The following is a 13,197-nucleotide window of genomic DNA, read 5'->3' as shown; positions in this document are numbered from 1 at the left end:
CCTGAGCAATGGGGCAATGTGCCGCTCCAGTGTCCATTGAGCTGGCACGTAAGTGATGCGTCTCCTATGAGTTGGCGGTCTCCAGAACAGGAATAGCGCACAGTAGAGCCAAAGGTAAACTTCTCCCCACTCATCACTCCATAGGGAGGTGTACCTGGGTGGCCACAGTCCACCTCTATGACATGGTGACAAGATAGGAAATGAGAATAAGAAGGAGTGAGAAAAGCTGAATGGATTGGACATAAACAGTTGGACACACTTTTTAAATTCATAATGTTGTTAATACATTTTTCTGTTATGAGCAATGTTGTTATGAAACATTTAATTTTCATCATGAAGTTTCTAAAGACAATACCTGAACTAATGTGTTCACGTACAATTCTGACTGTTTGATTTACAGTACTACACTCCAATCTGCTCCATGCTCCCATTATTCCTTTGACCTTAATAAAAGCATGTCACCTGTCATTTAATCAGCTTATTGTTATAACGCAGGGAAAGTCTCCATAAATCCGAGAAGCTAATTTCTTCACAAAATCGGTGATGCCCTTTAGCTGTTAATAAACATTTGAGACACTCTTCGTATCTCTTTTATATAACTGTTTTTTTGTTTTTACAATAAATGCAGTCCATCATCTCTCTACCATGAAATTATGTGCTTCGAAAGGCTGTGTGAAAAAATATAGAGGTTTGCTCTAAATAATTTCAAGAGAAATAGGTCATTACCATTGGTAGCATTTCATAAACGAGAGAACACAATAGACCAGGAGTTTGAGAACAACATTACACCCTCAGATACCCGTATAGATTTTATAATTTGAGCTCTTGTTTTGGGGGAAAATTGACTCCAACCTGAACAACTGGTCCTATGACAGTTTTCCCATTCCTCAATTGGCCGTCGTGCAACATGTCCATTTGCCACTGGGTCAATGAGTATTACACAGATACTCTCAGACATAAACACCAGAATCTAATGAGGACATATTTAAACAAAACTTTTCTCTTAAATCTTTGCATATTTTCTTCATTGTGTTAATTTACTTTGGATTCAATAACAGAATGGTGAAGAGGCTGACAGCCAGTGGACAGCAGAAGCACCCTAAATAGTAATAACAATATGCAACATTTTGCCCGGTGAGTGACAATGATGAACTGTACCAATGCATTCTGGTAAGGGTTTGTCCCAGTGGCCCACCGGCTGGCAGGTGAGCACAGATGAGCCGAACAGGTAATATCCAGGGTTGCAGTCATAGAAGACTACGCTGCCAAATGTAAAGTTACCATGCTCAATCTTACTCTCCCGAATAGAATTAGCAGGGATGCCTGGATCTGTGCAGTTTACCACTGGAGAGGAATGGAAAAAAAAGATCCATTTAATTAGTCAAATGGTGACATACAGACAGCAGTCTAAGTTGTTACACAAGACAAAAAAATGTTTTCAGGCAAATAAAGATTAGTTGAACTTCATATCAACATGACTGTTGAACAAAAGGCATCTTAGAATCTGTTGTTATATCTTTTGCCCTAAATGCAATAATTTGGTCAGTTGATTTTCTAGAATTAACCTAGCATAAGCAGAAACATCTCATATTTCAGTCTTGGATGTGTTTTGTATCAAGTTGAAAGAGATTGATTCATTCTGGCATCAATGACTTTATCTCAACATAACATGGAATAATTAATTGACAACACAAACATTTTATGTGACTGAATCCACCTAGCAGATAGCTGGTGATCTAACTTTGCCTGAATGCATTCTGTCAACATGTCAGCTGTGTGTTAATAATAGAATTGCTGTGACCTGATCAGTGGAGTGTTTTGTTTATTCTACAAACATTGGTGACATGTGACTCCAAGCTATATTTAAACATCATCCTCAATAACTTCATGTCTCCTACAACAGCACATCTATTGTCTCAAGACCACAGACGTCTATTTCAAATAAAAGCTCCAAACCACACTGCTGACAAGGTGCTTTAACAGTTGAAAGTAGATCAGGTTGAGACTAAGTTCAGAGCAACATAAAATGAAATCAATAATTCAAATGTGCAAGAGAAGCTGGGAATGTGAGAAAAAAAGAAATGCTATGACAAAAGAAGTTATGAGAGTTTAATATGAAATTATTCTTTTGAGCTGTCCTCTCACTATGTTACTCCTCACAGTAATAAAACAAAAAATTAGACTGCCACACAATATTTATGCCACAAGTGAGTGATATTTTCACATGGACACTGTTCGGAAAGTCTAGCACTATCTAGATAAATCCAATAAGATCTGATTAATTAAAAGCAGATAATAACTTGAATTAATTTCTTCATTTGTGACTGCTGCTTGACTGGTTAACATGTTTTTTTAGAATGTATCCAACGAAATCTTAACACGTGGACACTATCAATGTATGAAATAATAAGGGTAGCTACAAATATATAACTATATTTACCACATTTTCATACCACAGTAAAAACATTTTTAAATAAAAATTTGCACAGAAAGAATTTTGTTAAACTGTGAAAGATTTTGTGAAAATGAGCAACAGACATATCAGGATCGTTTCTGATTCTGAGCAGACCACTAATGAGCCTAACCCAAACCAAAAATTGGACACAACTAAAACAAAACCACTGTTCCACACTCCCAGTAAGAAGTCTTCCAGTAAATGTACTTTCCTTCAAAGCTAACATCTCTCTGCAGCCTCTTGGTAATAAAACTGGCTGTAGACTTGTAGAAACAAATTCACATTTACTTTTCCCATCCCATACATTCTGCTGCAAACTCATTATTTTCCCCAGCTTTTGCTCCCAAGCTAGGGATCCAGATGCTGTTGCCCAATGCTCTATCCTGAGAAGTAGAACAGATAGTGCTTTTTCTCATTCTAACAAATAGATATGTGATTACTGCCTCCATCCATTCCGCCTCTGTGTTTATACCTTTCTATGCTGGCAGTAACTGGCTGCTGAATGCAGATATTGTAGACTCCTGTAGTACTTTCAACATTAAAAGTATGATTTACATCTTTAAGAATGCTTTTGCTCAACTGATACATTTAAAAAAACAACATTTTGTCATGAAAAAATTCAAGACTTCCTTAGATTGTGAATATAACCAATAAAAATCCATAAGTGAAAAACAACTGTATAAACAACTGTATGTGTCCATGGCTTCACTGATGGTGAAATCAAACAGAGCTCTTTTCAGAAATCAGCATCACAGACCGGGTCAATGAGATGTGAATGAGATTAATTTGCTGTGCCCAAATTTTCACTTTAATTCCCTCCCATCTTTGCCATCTGAAAGAAAGTATTAAGTCTGAGCCTTTTCTAAACATGTTGGCAGTGACAAGCAGCATTTATGTCCCACTGTCAAGACACATCTACATCTTCCTGGTGCTTTAAGTCATCTCAGCTGTCAATCATCTGCTGGACCCTACCTCTGCATGTTGGTGGCTGCTGGCTCCACTGTCGATTGGCCTGACATTGTGCTGTGGAGGGTCCTTCCAGAGTGTAGCCTTTGTTGCATGAGAAGCGCACCACGTCATTGTAGTTGAAGCCATCACCTGTGGTGCGGCCATAAATAGGGCTACCAGGGTGGCCACATGTGACAGCTAATTGACGAGAAGAAAAGGAGAGACAGAGAGGAAAATGGGAGATGGATAGAATAAGAATGATTCAAAAAAAAAGATTAGGAGCAGTAATAAAGATCAAAGTCTGGTCAAAAAGAGAATTCAATCAAATGATCAATAGGTAACATACAGTCACGCCCATTGTAGGAATATCATTATCATATAATTAACCTTTGTGGACAAATAGGGAATTAGAACTCAAGACATGATTGATTGGGAAAGGATACAGAACACATCATGGTGCATCAATATGAGATTTAAAATCATGTTATAAGATAGGGACCGACAACCAACTGTAGTTCTTCTCAAATTGAAGGAACAGAATTCTTTGGGGCACAGCAAGAAGCTTTTCAGGAGCAAATCCATTTAAGAAGAATGTTCAAAATACTTAAAATCAATTCTTTGTACTAAAAAGCAACCTACTAGACCTCCTTTCATTTGTTTCTGTGAAAATGTCCAGCATTGAAATCCTGCCTGATTGTGTAATCATGTTAACAGCCTTGTCCCTGGTAATAAATGCACTCATAGGAAAGTGTGTCCTGTTTGTCATGTAAGTCATTACAGTTACAGTCCATGGCTTATTGTAATTAAAATAAAACAAATCAATAAAGACCTTCCACCACTTGACAGTAGGACAAATACTTCATTCCGCAAATGAATGAACATTTACTGTTCATCAAAAGGCGATGGAGAGGGATCTATATGTAAAATGGTGATCAATGACCTTGTGAGGCTCAGACCTACCAATGAACCCATCATAATCTGCCTATGGGCTCATCTGTCACTCCTTTAAGGTCAGACTCCCCCCACCGTAGCTGGATTTTGACAGGAACATAAAGCAGAGGGTCACTAAACTGTTCAATCATTCCTCCACTGACTGTTAGAATTCAAGCTCCGTATTTGTCAGCTTTTATCAATGGTTTCTGTCTTGGAAGCCAAAAACTATATAACTAATGTAAATTTTATCTATTTTTATTTTGCTTTTTCTCAGTGCTGTTAATTCAAAATAATTAATAACATATTTTTTCCTCTTGCCTTTCATCATCAGTCTTTCACAATTCCTTTGAGCAATGAATTGTGAGGTAGATGAGCGTTTCATTTATGTCTTCAACTTAGTTTAATTATCTGTTTATCCTGCAAAGGTAATTATTTAGTTTAAGAAATTATTTTGTGTAGACCAATGACATGTGTGGTTGGGGAAGAAAATGAAGGTCGATGTGAATGTTCAGGTATAAGTCAGCTAATTAACTGAAATTCAAATTGATAATTAATGAATCTTTCCCAGTATTAACTGGGTGGCGCCCCAATTAAATGAGGGTATGCAGTTCGCCTGAAGTGGTACCAATGCATCCTCTAATATAAACACAGAGACACACCTAGAAAATCCCTCCTGCAGCCAATCAGAGGGTGAGAGTTGCTGTCGACGTACTTACAGATACAAACTGGGAGTTGTCCAGACCAGCTGTGGTCCTGCTGGCAGATACGTACAGAGGAACCAATGAGCCTGAATCCAGGATTGCACTGATAGACCACCGTATCTCTGTAGCCAAAGTTCTCTCCAATCACCTGCCCATTTACAATCAGCTCTGGAACGCCACAGTGACCGGCTGTAGGATGGAAAACAACATGTATAATGCTAGTCTAATGTGGATTACAGTTTATACAGTATATAAACTTGTTGCAAATCCATATTACAAATCACAGCAAATGATCTCAAATATGATTCATGTGGTTTAAGTTATTTGTGTTTGAAATTGCCTGCAGTGCTGCCCCCCCGAACTAATGTAAGATACAAATTGACTGTGTTGTCATCTTTGAGTAACTTCTCATTTTGACAACTGTTTCATAAAATGAAACAAGGAAACTAGTAATTTAAAAAATGTCTTGAAACCATAGCACTGGCAAATAAAATTAGATAGCGTGTTCATGTAACATATTGGATTTTAGAAAGCATTTTTCAGCTCATTATCTCTGATTTTTTTTTCTAAATGTAAATTAGCTAGTTTCACTTGTGGTGATAACACAGATTTGCTTGTCTGTAGAAAAAAAAAGAGTGACTTGTATGAAGAAATTCTGTGCTATATGCTCATGCATTGAGGGTTTTATTGTCAGGATCAGTTAAGAGGAGCCAGATTCTATGAAGATCGTGGTGAAGTAGGTAACAGTGCCAAGAGGTCCAGTCATCCTTTTGTACAAAACAGACCCTTCTTTCAATGAACCGTATCCCCCTAGAGAGAACATTGGAGTGCTGCTGCCACAGGGTTGATAAACAGACTCGGGAATCTGCCACATTCTTCTGTGAGTGGGTTTGGATGCTGCTGAAGTAATTACAAGTGTCAAATTCTTCCACAGTTCTGGGCTGTGAGTAGCTGTGGTATGTTAAACTGTAGCATATTTTCTTGTTTATGTATCTTAACAGCAGCTCAAAGTGTGGTGGCACAAACTGACAAGTATCTCACAGTTTGTGGCCAGCTCTGGAGACACTTTCTCTCATATTATGGAAACACTGAATCACAGCAACTCTGAGGCTCTGCTCTACACTGCCACACTATATTTGTTGCTGGGAATTATTGTACATTCTCATTCTTTTAACTCAATCACTGATATGCTGTAGACATCCTCTACATCCTAGTTTGGCTCTGTCCAATGCATGTGGGTCCAGGCAACAAGCCTTAGATGAATCATAGGCAGTGCTTGTCCCAGGTCAAGGCTGTCCTATATAAAGTTAGAGGTACAATTTTGAGCATGCTTACCCAGGCAATGTGTCTCCGTCCCACTCCAAAGGCCGGAAAGTAGGCACTCTCTAACCATTGAGCCACTCAAAACATATCCGAGGTTACAGCTAAAAATGGCTGAAGCTCCAAAGGTAGTTTGGGTCCCAATTTTCTTCCCATTTGGAGGAATGGGGAGATCACTGCAGGAAATGACTGCAATAAGGTGGACAGTAGAAAGAAGAATAAGACAGGGAAGGAAAAACAGCTCACCGGAACAGAGAGAAAGAAAATAAGTGGAAAGACACAGAATGAAAGAGGGAAAAAAATGGGCTTACATCTTCAGTTCAGAGTCAGTGGGAGAGCACAGTCATTTACACCCATAATACTGACCTTAATTCAATAAAAAAGTGACCTGTACTACTTCATGAGGAAGATAATGATGGTGCTTGCCTTTGTACAATCTTTCTTCATGCAGGCTTGCAATTTCTTTTGCCATTACATAAGCTATTCAGTTCTATTGCTGCTCAAAAAGTAGTTCCCAAGGTGCCACAGACCAGCTTCTATTTCCCATTCCTACAATAAACAATATCTAACCTGAAAGGGAGATGCACACAGTAATAACAGTAGTGAGCTGCTGACTAAGTATGCTGTGAATAAGTTATTTATCCTTAAAGGCATTACAGTAGCCCCGCGATGGGGTCTGGGCTGTACCCCGCCTTTCGCCGGTAGCCAGCCGGGATAGGCTCCAGGAACACCCATGACCCGCAAGGAAAATAAGAAAATGTAAAGGACAATTGCAGTCGTCTCATCTATAATGGTCTCATCTATGGCATTATAATATTTTTCCTCAATGTTCAGTGTCTTTTATGAAACTAATTAAATATGTTTAGTGTGTGCCTGGTGGGTGGGTCTGTGTTCTATATTTCCCATGATGAAGTAATGAAAACAGAGACAAGAGAACATTTCTTCTTATCTGAGTTGACTTTGTGTGATAAATAATTTTACTCACTTCTACATCGAGGTCTCTCGCTCCTCCAGCTCCACACTCCATTAGCCAGGCACTTGATGTGGGCGGGGCCAATGCGATAGTACCCAGGATTGCAGGTGAAGATTATTTTTGTTCCGTATTCATAGTGCGATCCGTTAACAATCCTCCATTTCCCGTGATCCAGGGAGAAGGAGCTGAGACTAGGGCATGTGATGACTTGGCAAGACAAAAGATGACATTGTTGTTTTTTGGATTATTCTAATAAATTTAATTCTTCCACTTATTCCTTGTGCACACACTGTTAAGTCAAACACATAAACAAATGTATTGACCCAGCAGTGTGGAGGAAAAACAAATAGCTGAAAGGGAACATTTTAATCACTGGAGTAATCCACTCCATGTAAAATGTAAATGACTTTTTTGTACTTATGGTATACACATTTTCTCCAACAATGAAATTATTTATGAAGCAGCCCTCTCAAAAACAAATGAGCTTCAAAACAAATGGTTTCCTTCTCAGTTGTGGGTTTTATATGCAACAAGGGACAAACATTGGTCTCACTGGTAAACAATCTTGTCAATCAAGAGTTACACTGACTTTCAGACGGTAGTTGCACTGGAATCAGCGCAGTCATCTCTGCAGCAACCACAAATGTCCTCTTAATTGTCATTCCACTTTTCTAATCACTGCTACCCCAAAACTTTGTTTTTGTAATGAAACAACACCTTACAGATCCACTGGGACTGCAGTCCACATGACACCTCTATTACAGTATAACATATGCTTAAATTGTTCTATTTGATATTCCATAACTTCTCCAGAGGGTTATTAAAACTTCTTTTGTGTGTCTCACGCAGCTGTCAAGAATTTAAATTGTCTTCTCCGTAGCTTTTCCATGAGTTCTTGTCCCTCAACGTCACATTTTCATCACTGACCAACCTAAGCTTTAATTCCCTCGCAGTCACCCTACTCTCTTTATCACTCCTGTACATCCTGCCTTCTTCCCTCCACTTCCTCTACTCACCAATGCATCGGGGTATCTTGTTGAGGTTGCTCCAGGTGCCGTCTGGCTGGCAGACAGTGGTAGTCAGCTCTTTGGAGGAGAGCCGGTAGCCGCTATTGCAGAAGTAGGTCACTCTTGTGCCGACGGAGTAATCAGCAGCGAGCACACCTCCGTTCACTGGCGCGCTAGGCACACCGCATGACACAGCTGCAGGCAGCAAAAGGATGATTGTCTACACAAATGTTTATGTGCAATATAAGACATATAGAGGGGAAGAGAGACTCTTGATCAATGCACGAACTGGAAACAAGTCAGTGAACAGTCTCCATTTAATTAGCAAATGACTTTACTTGGATTTCCAGGAGTGCAACACCTTTTTGTCATAAGAGAGAATGTTAGTTTTTCACTTTATATTAACTGGTATTACTTCCTTTGTTAACATCCATGTTCATGGCAGACTCTTTTTGACATGTCACAACAGAAGAACACTTCAAAATAATGCTGTAATTACCGTACATGTTAGCTGCAATAACTGGAGCATTCAATAGAGCTGAACATTAAAAAAAAAGATTTGTCTCCTCTATCATACCATTTGTTAAATGGTCCCAGCAAACATCTGATACTCCTTACAATGCAAATATAGCACACCGACCACTAGCATGAACAGTTTAGCTATCAGTTGTTATGTCTTTGGACCAACATAATGCTTTTATAATTGTGTCTCTTTGACACGTTATTAAGTAATTTGCTTATCCTGAATACACTTTGAGGCATTATTACTAAATCTATACAACTACTTTTGAAATCTCAATTAGCAACACAAATCCATGGGAGTATTATATATAGAACTAGGCCCTTGGGGAAAAAACACATTCAGTCACCTCAGAGTGTAAGCAGCTTAACGATATTTCATCAAACTACAATCCTCCATACAAGGTTATGGGATGTTTTCATTTAAGAAGAAAAAGTCGCTATTCAAGCACATTGATTCAAATTATAGAGATAGTTTGGACAATAGTTTATTCTCTTTTTATTTGTTAACAAGGACTTTAAAAACACACCAGTGAGTCAATTTTAATGAAGACGTGCTCAGTAAAGTGTGAATAGAGTATATTTAAGTCGCTTCAACAATAACTCTTTCTAACATATAAAACATGAAGCAGCCACAGACTTTGTTACAACACAGAATCTAGGTTATTACAACCTCAGAGTTTAGATGGGATAGAAAGCTCAAGCCCACAGGTTCCAAGGTGTGTGTCATCAGGGCCAAGTTAGAATGTGCGAGTCAAATGGGGAAACCAATATATGTAGGTCAGCATGAAATGGGAAAAGGGATGAAAACAAGCATGTGATAAACTAGAGCAGCAAGGATAGCTGCATCCTGTGAAATATCAATGGTAGAAATCTGGCAATTCGTCCTTTGGCGAGTACATTGGCTAGTTTAACACCACGATAATTAGGGGACTACCATCCAGATGCAGAGGAAATTAATAGGTTATTCCAAGCTGTCCAAGTATTATCAGAGCTCTACATATCCGCATTTTACAGGGACCCATCTCCACCACAGCGTCCCAGATCAAACTGTTGTACCCAGGGGGTTGATCTACTGTGTTCCAAACACAGTTTGTGTGTTATATAACTTTATATATTGATCCACTTAACTTCATGCACTCCTTCTCTGTGCTGAATTAACTCTGTTTATGTTCTACATGTGTAGAATAAGGGCTCTGCAAACTTTGATTTTGTTGCACAATCCAATGCTGCAAATAAATTACTTTGATCCTTGGTCCCTGACAGGCACTAAACACTTTTCTAAGCTGGAGATGAAAAGTCTCAGTGTTGGAAAATTGAATTGTTCATCAAAGCTTAGAAGGTCAGTGGGCCTGAAACATTACTTTAGGTCAGTACATTCCCTGAGATGCATGAGCCAAAAGCGACAGATTAATAGTGCAGGCAAATCATCGTATCACAGAATATGGATTGGAAAAAATTACGAATCTGACACGCTGTTATGTATTCTCCACCATCTAGCGGATAGCAGATGGAAAGCATCTGTGCGAATATATTATTTATTTTCACTTTAAAAAAGCTGTGTGCGATTACTAAACTGATGGGATTAATTACAGGTGTGAAGTGTTTTTAAATCATTTTTAATGCACGGCATACATATTTTGATTTCACAGCGTCATCAGGAAATGCATTTGAGCATGCCATCTGTTGCAGTTCTCTGAGGTGTGTGTTTGTGAGTGTGAGTTAGTGCACGCAATCACCTGCATAGCAAATACACACATTTCAGGTATGCCACTAAGAGCACAATTAGTTGTGAGAGAGCCAACAGCACCAAACACTGAATGCTAATGTAAACTTAGCCAAACTAATTTGAAGAAGTGGAAATTGACAGAAAGGGGGGGGGGGGGGTGATTTCTTTTTCGCTTCCACCCGACAGGGTACTGGTTCTCAATCAGGCCAGATTCAGTTCAGTTGTTAACAACACAGGAATGGAGGTTGAGCTCAGAAACTCAGGTGCCTGTCTGTCTACCTGCTGAGCATGAGGCAGACGTAGTTACCAGAGGAACATAAAAAGGCAGGCTGAAGCTGGAAATAAAGGCTGTCAGGGCCAATGTGCTCACCTTGACATGCAGGAACCAGTGCGTCCCAAGCGTAGTAGCCATAGGTGGTCCTTTTGCACACAGCTGTGCCCTTTCCAATCAGCTTGTACCCTCTGTCACAGGCCCAGCGCACCATGCTGTTCAGATGACCCCCAGTCTGGCTCACTACAAAGCCATGCTGAGGGGAGTCTGGTGTGCTGCAGTACATTGCTGCAATGGATTGAGAAATAAAGGAATGTGGTAGAAAATGAAGATTGGTGGTGAGGGAAAGGATGAGAGAGACAGAGATAAGGTGAGAATGAAAAGGGGATAGAGGAGAGCAGAGAAAAGAAAAAAGGCATTAACAGAGCTCCTTTAAAGAAAGACTCAGGTGAATAGTTTTAGTCACAGTGAGGCTTCATTTTAAATTCAGAGAGATAATGAGGGAAAATGCCTGAGGAGTGTCACATCTTTTTAGCACTCAGGCTGTGTGCCTCATAAGTCCTCACTACTGCTATTCCACTCTGGCCTTTGGGAATGCAGATATTCAATTTGCTTCAACACATTCAGTAGTGGTGCTACTGTCGGTTATTTGTTCCTTAGTCTGTCTTTCTCTCATCTTACAGCTCGCAGATGAAAAGCTAAATCTGATTTTCAGAACATGTGCACAGAGTAGCCGACGGGATAGGAAATCCAAGAGCTTCACAAATGCTGTCAAACACTCCCTCAATTCAGCAAGGAGATGAGAGGTAGCAAGGATCCAAGATGAAAAGACACTGGAGTTTACGTCAGTTCCTGTTCGTCAGTCAACTCAAGGAGGAGGCTTCCTTACAAAATTCATCACACTGACTTGCTTTAACTTGACGCTCTCCTCTATTAAATATAATGGAGAGACACATCATGAAAAATGAATGTCTTTTGTGCTTTTTCATTATTATTGATGCATTTCAAATGGAAAAAAAGATCCCCTATGCCCCTGTTCCTTTGCACTACTTTCTTTATTAAAGAGTCAATTAAGAATTTAAAACCTTTTTAAATTAAGGAACTCAAAAACCTTCCAGTGACTTTCATCCCGTCTTGTGGTTTTTGTGTGTGAAACATCCTCTCCTGTAGGTATTAACATTTCTATGGAAAATCAAATCAATTTAGAATAAAGTTCAAGAAATAATACCAGCAAAAATATCACAGCACACTGACAAAAATCATGGGAGCACATTGTTTCTCTACATTAATTTGCAGGTGCTGGAGCAAAGAATAACAATTAATATTTTCCCTTTTCTGACTTTATCAGGTGATATTACAATGCTTTTATTAAAAACAATGCCTTGTATTGGTAACCCATGACTTTTATCACTTTAATGTAGATTATAAAATAAATATCGACTATTAAAAAGGAGAATATGATTATAAACTGGATACATACTTTGATACTCACCCACGTATGTAATGTGGAAACCCCTTCGGTTGGTGCCGTGGTCTGAAGACCAGCGCAGCAAGAGCTGATGGCCCGTGGTGGTCAGGTTAAAAGGAGTTTCAATGTCGCCACTGAGTGACGCCATGCTTTGGCTGTAGATGTTTGGACCTAAACACACACACACACACACACACACACACACACACACACACACACACACACACACACACACGCACACGCACACACACACACACACACATACATACACACACAGACACAGAATAATAATTGAATAATTTCCCTTTTGGGATTATGAAAGTATTCTTCATTCAGGGATATAATATCGCTGAAGAAAAGACCTACAGTTCGTCAAAAGAAGCAATAACAGATAAATGTGGACGCTCATCTTCTTTCCTTTTGTTGTTTTTAAATATATATTTAATGCAGAAAAACACATCAAACATCAATAACGTCTGTTCATAACCATACAGTTAAATATTTAATATTGGCTTTTCTTACCAGTAATCAGACTTTCATTTCAAATGTAATTTATATTTTATATTTTTTGCTTTCTCAATTTCTACCGAAAAACACAGATACCAAGTTTCCAGTAAAGCTCACCATCAAATATTTCTAAGATGTCAAACTCCTTTTCTGTCTGGAAGAGCTCAAAGTACAGAGTGATGTTGTAGCCCTTCTCCACGTTGATCAGCCAGGAGCACATCTGGAGATTGGGGTAGTTTTCAGGGTATCCTGGGCTGAGGATCACTCCTGTTGAGTCAAAACGCACCTCATGGGCTGGACATTGGACTGCAAGAAGAGAAATAAGGAAGACGTTATGAGTAATTCACAATTGAGGAAGCAATAAGG

General features: G+C 39.1%; 1 protein-coding gene across 1 annotated transcript in view; it reads right to left on the bottom strand.

Annotated features, from left to right (window-relative positions):
* LOC137601298 (CUB and sushi domain-containing protein 3-like) overlaps positions 1 to 13,197 on the bottom strand; it is a 237,255-nt gene that overhangs the window by 55,692 nt on the left and 168,366 nt on the right. Inside the window, exons 47-56 of the mRNA XM_068323436.1 lie at positions 12,949 to 13,137; positions 12,337 to 12,495; positions 10,956 to 11,144; positions 8,347 to 8,532; positions 7,343 to 7,537; positions 6,373 to 6,546; positions 5,053 to 5,226; positions 3,428 to 3,601; positions 1,159 to 1,344; positions 2 to 175 (exon numbers count right to left, since the gene is read on the bottom strand). Coding sequence (XP_068179537.1) covers positions 2 to 175; positions 1,159 to 1,344; positions 3,428 to 3,601; positions 5,053 to 5,226; positions 6,373 to 6,546; positions 7,343 to 7,537; positions 8,347 to 8,532; positions 10,956 to 11,144; positions 12,337 to 12,495; positions 12,949 to 13,137 — 1,800 coding nt within the window. The remainder of the gene's footprint in view (position 1; positions 176 to 1,158; positions 1,345 to 3,427; positions 3,602 to 5,052; positions 5,227 to 6,372; positions 6,547 to 7,342; positions 7,538 to 8,346; positions 8,533 to 10,955; positions 11,145 to 12,336; positions 12,496 to 12,948; positions 13,138 to 13,197) is intronic.

The sequence above is a fragment of the Antennarius striatus genome, chromosome 9, assembly GCF_040054535.1.
Source record: "Antennarius striatus isolate MH-2024 chromosome 9, ASM4005453v1, whole genome shotgun sequence".
Taxonomy (NCBI): Eukaryota; Metazoa; Chordata; class Actinopteri; order Lophiiformes; family Antennariidae; genus Antennarius; species Antennarius striatus.
The sequence above is the reverse complement of the archived record's forward strand: the minus strand, read 5'-3'. Positions and strand labels throughout refer to the sequence as shown.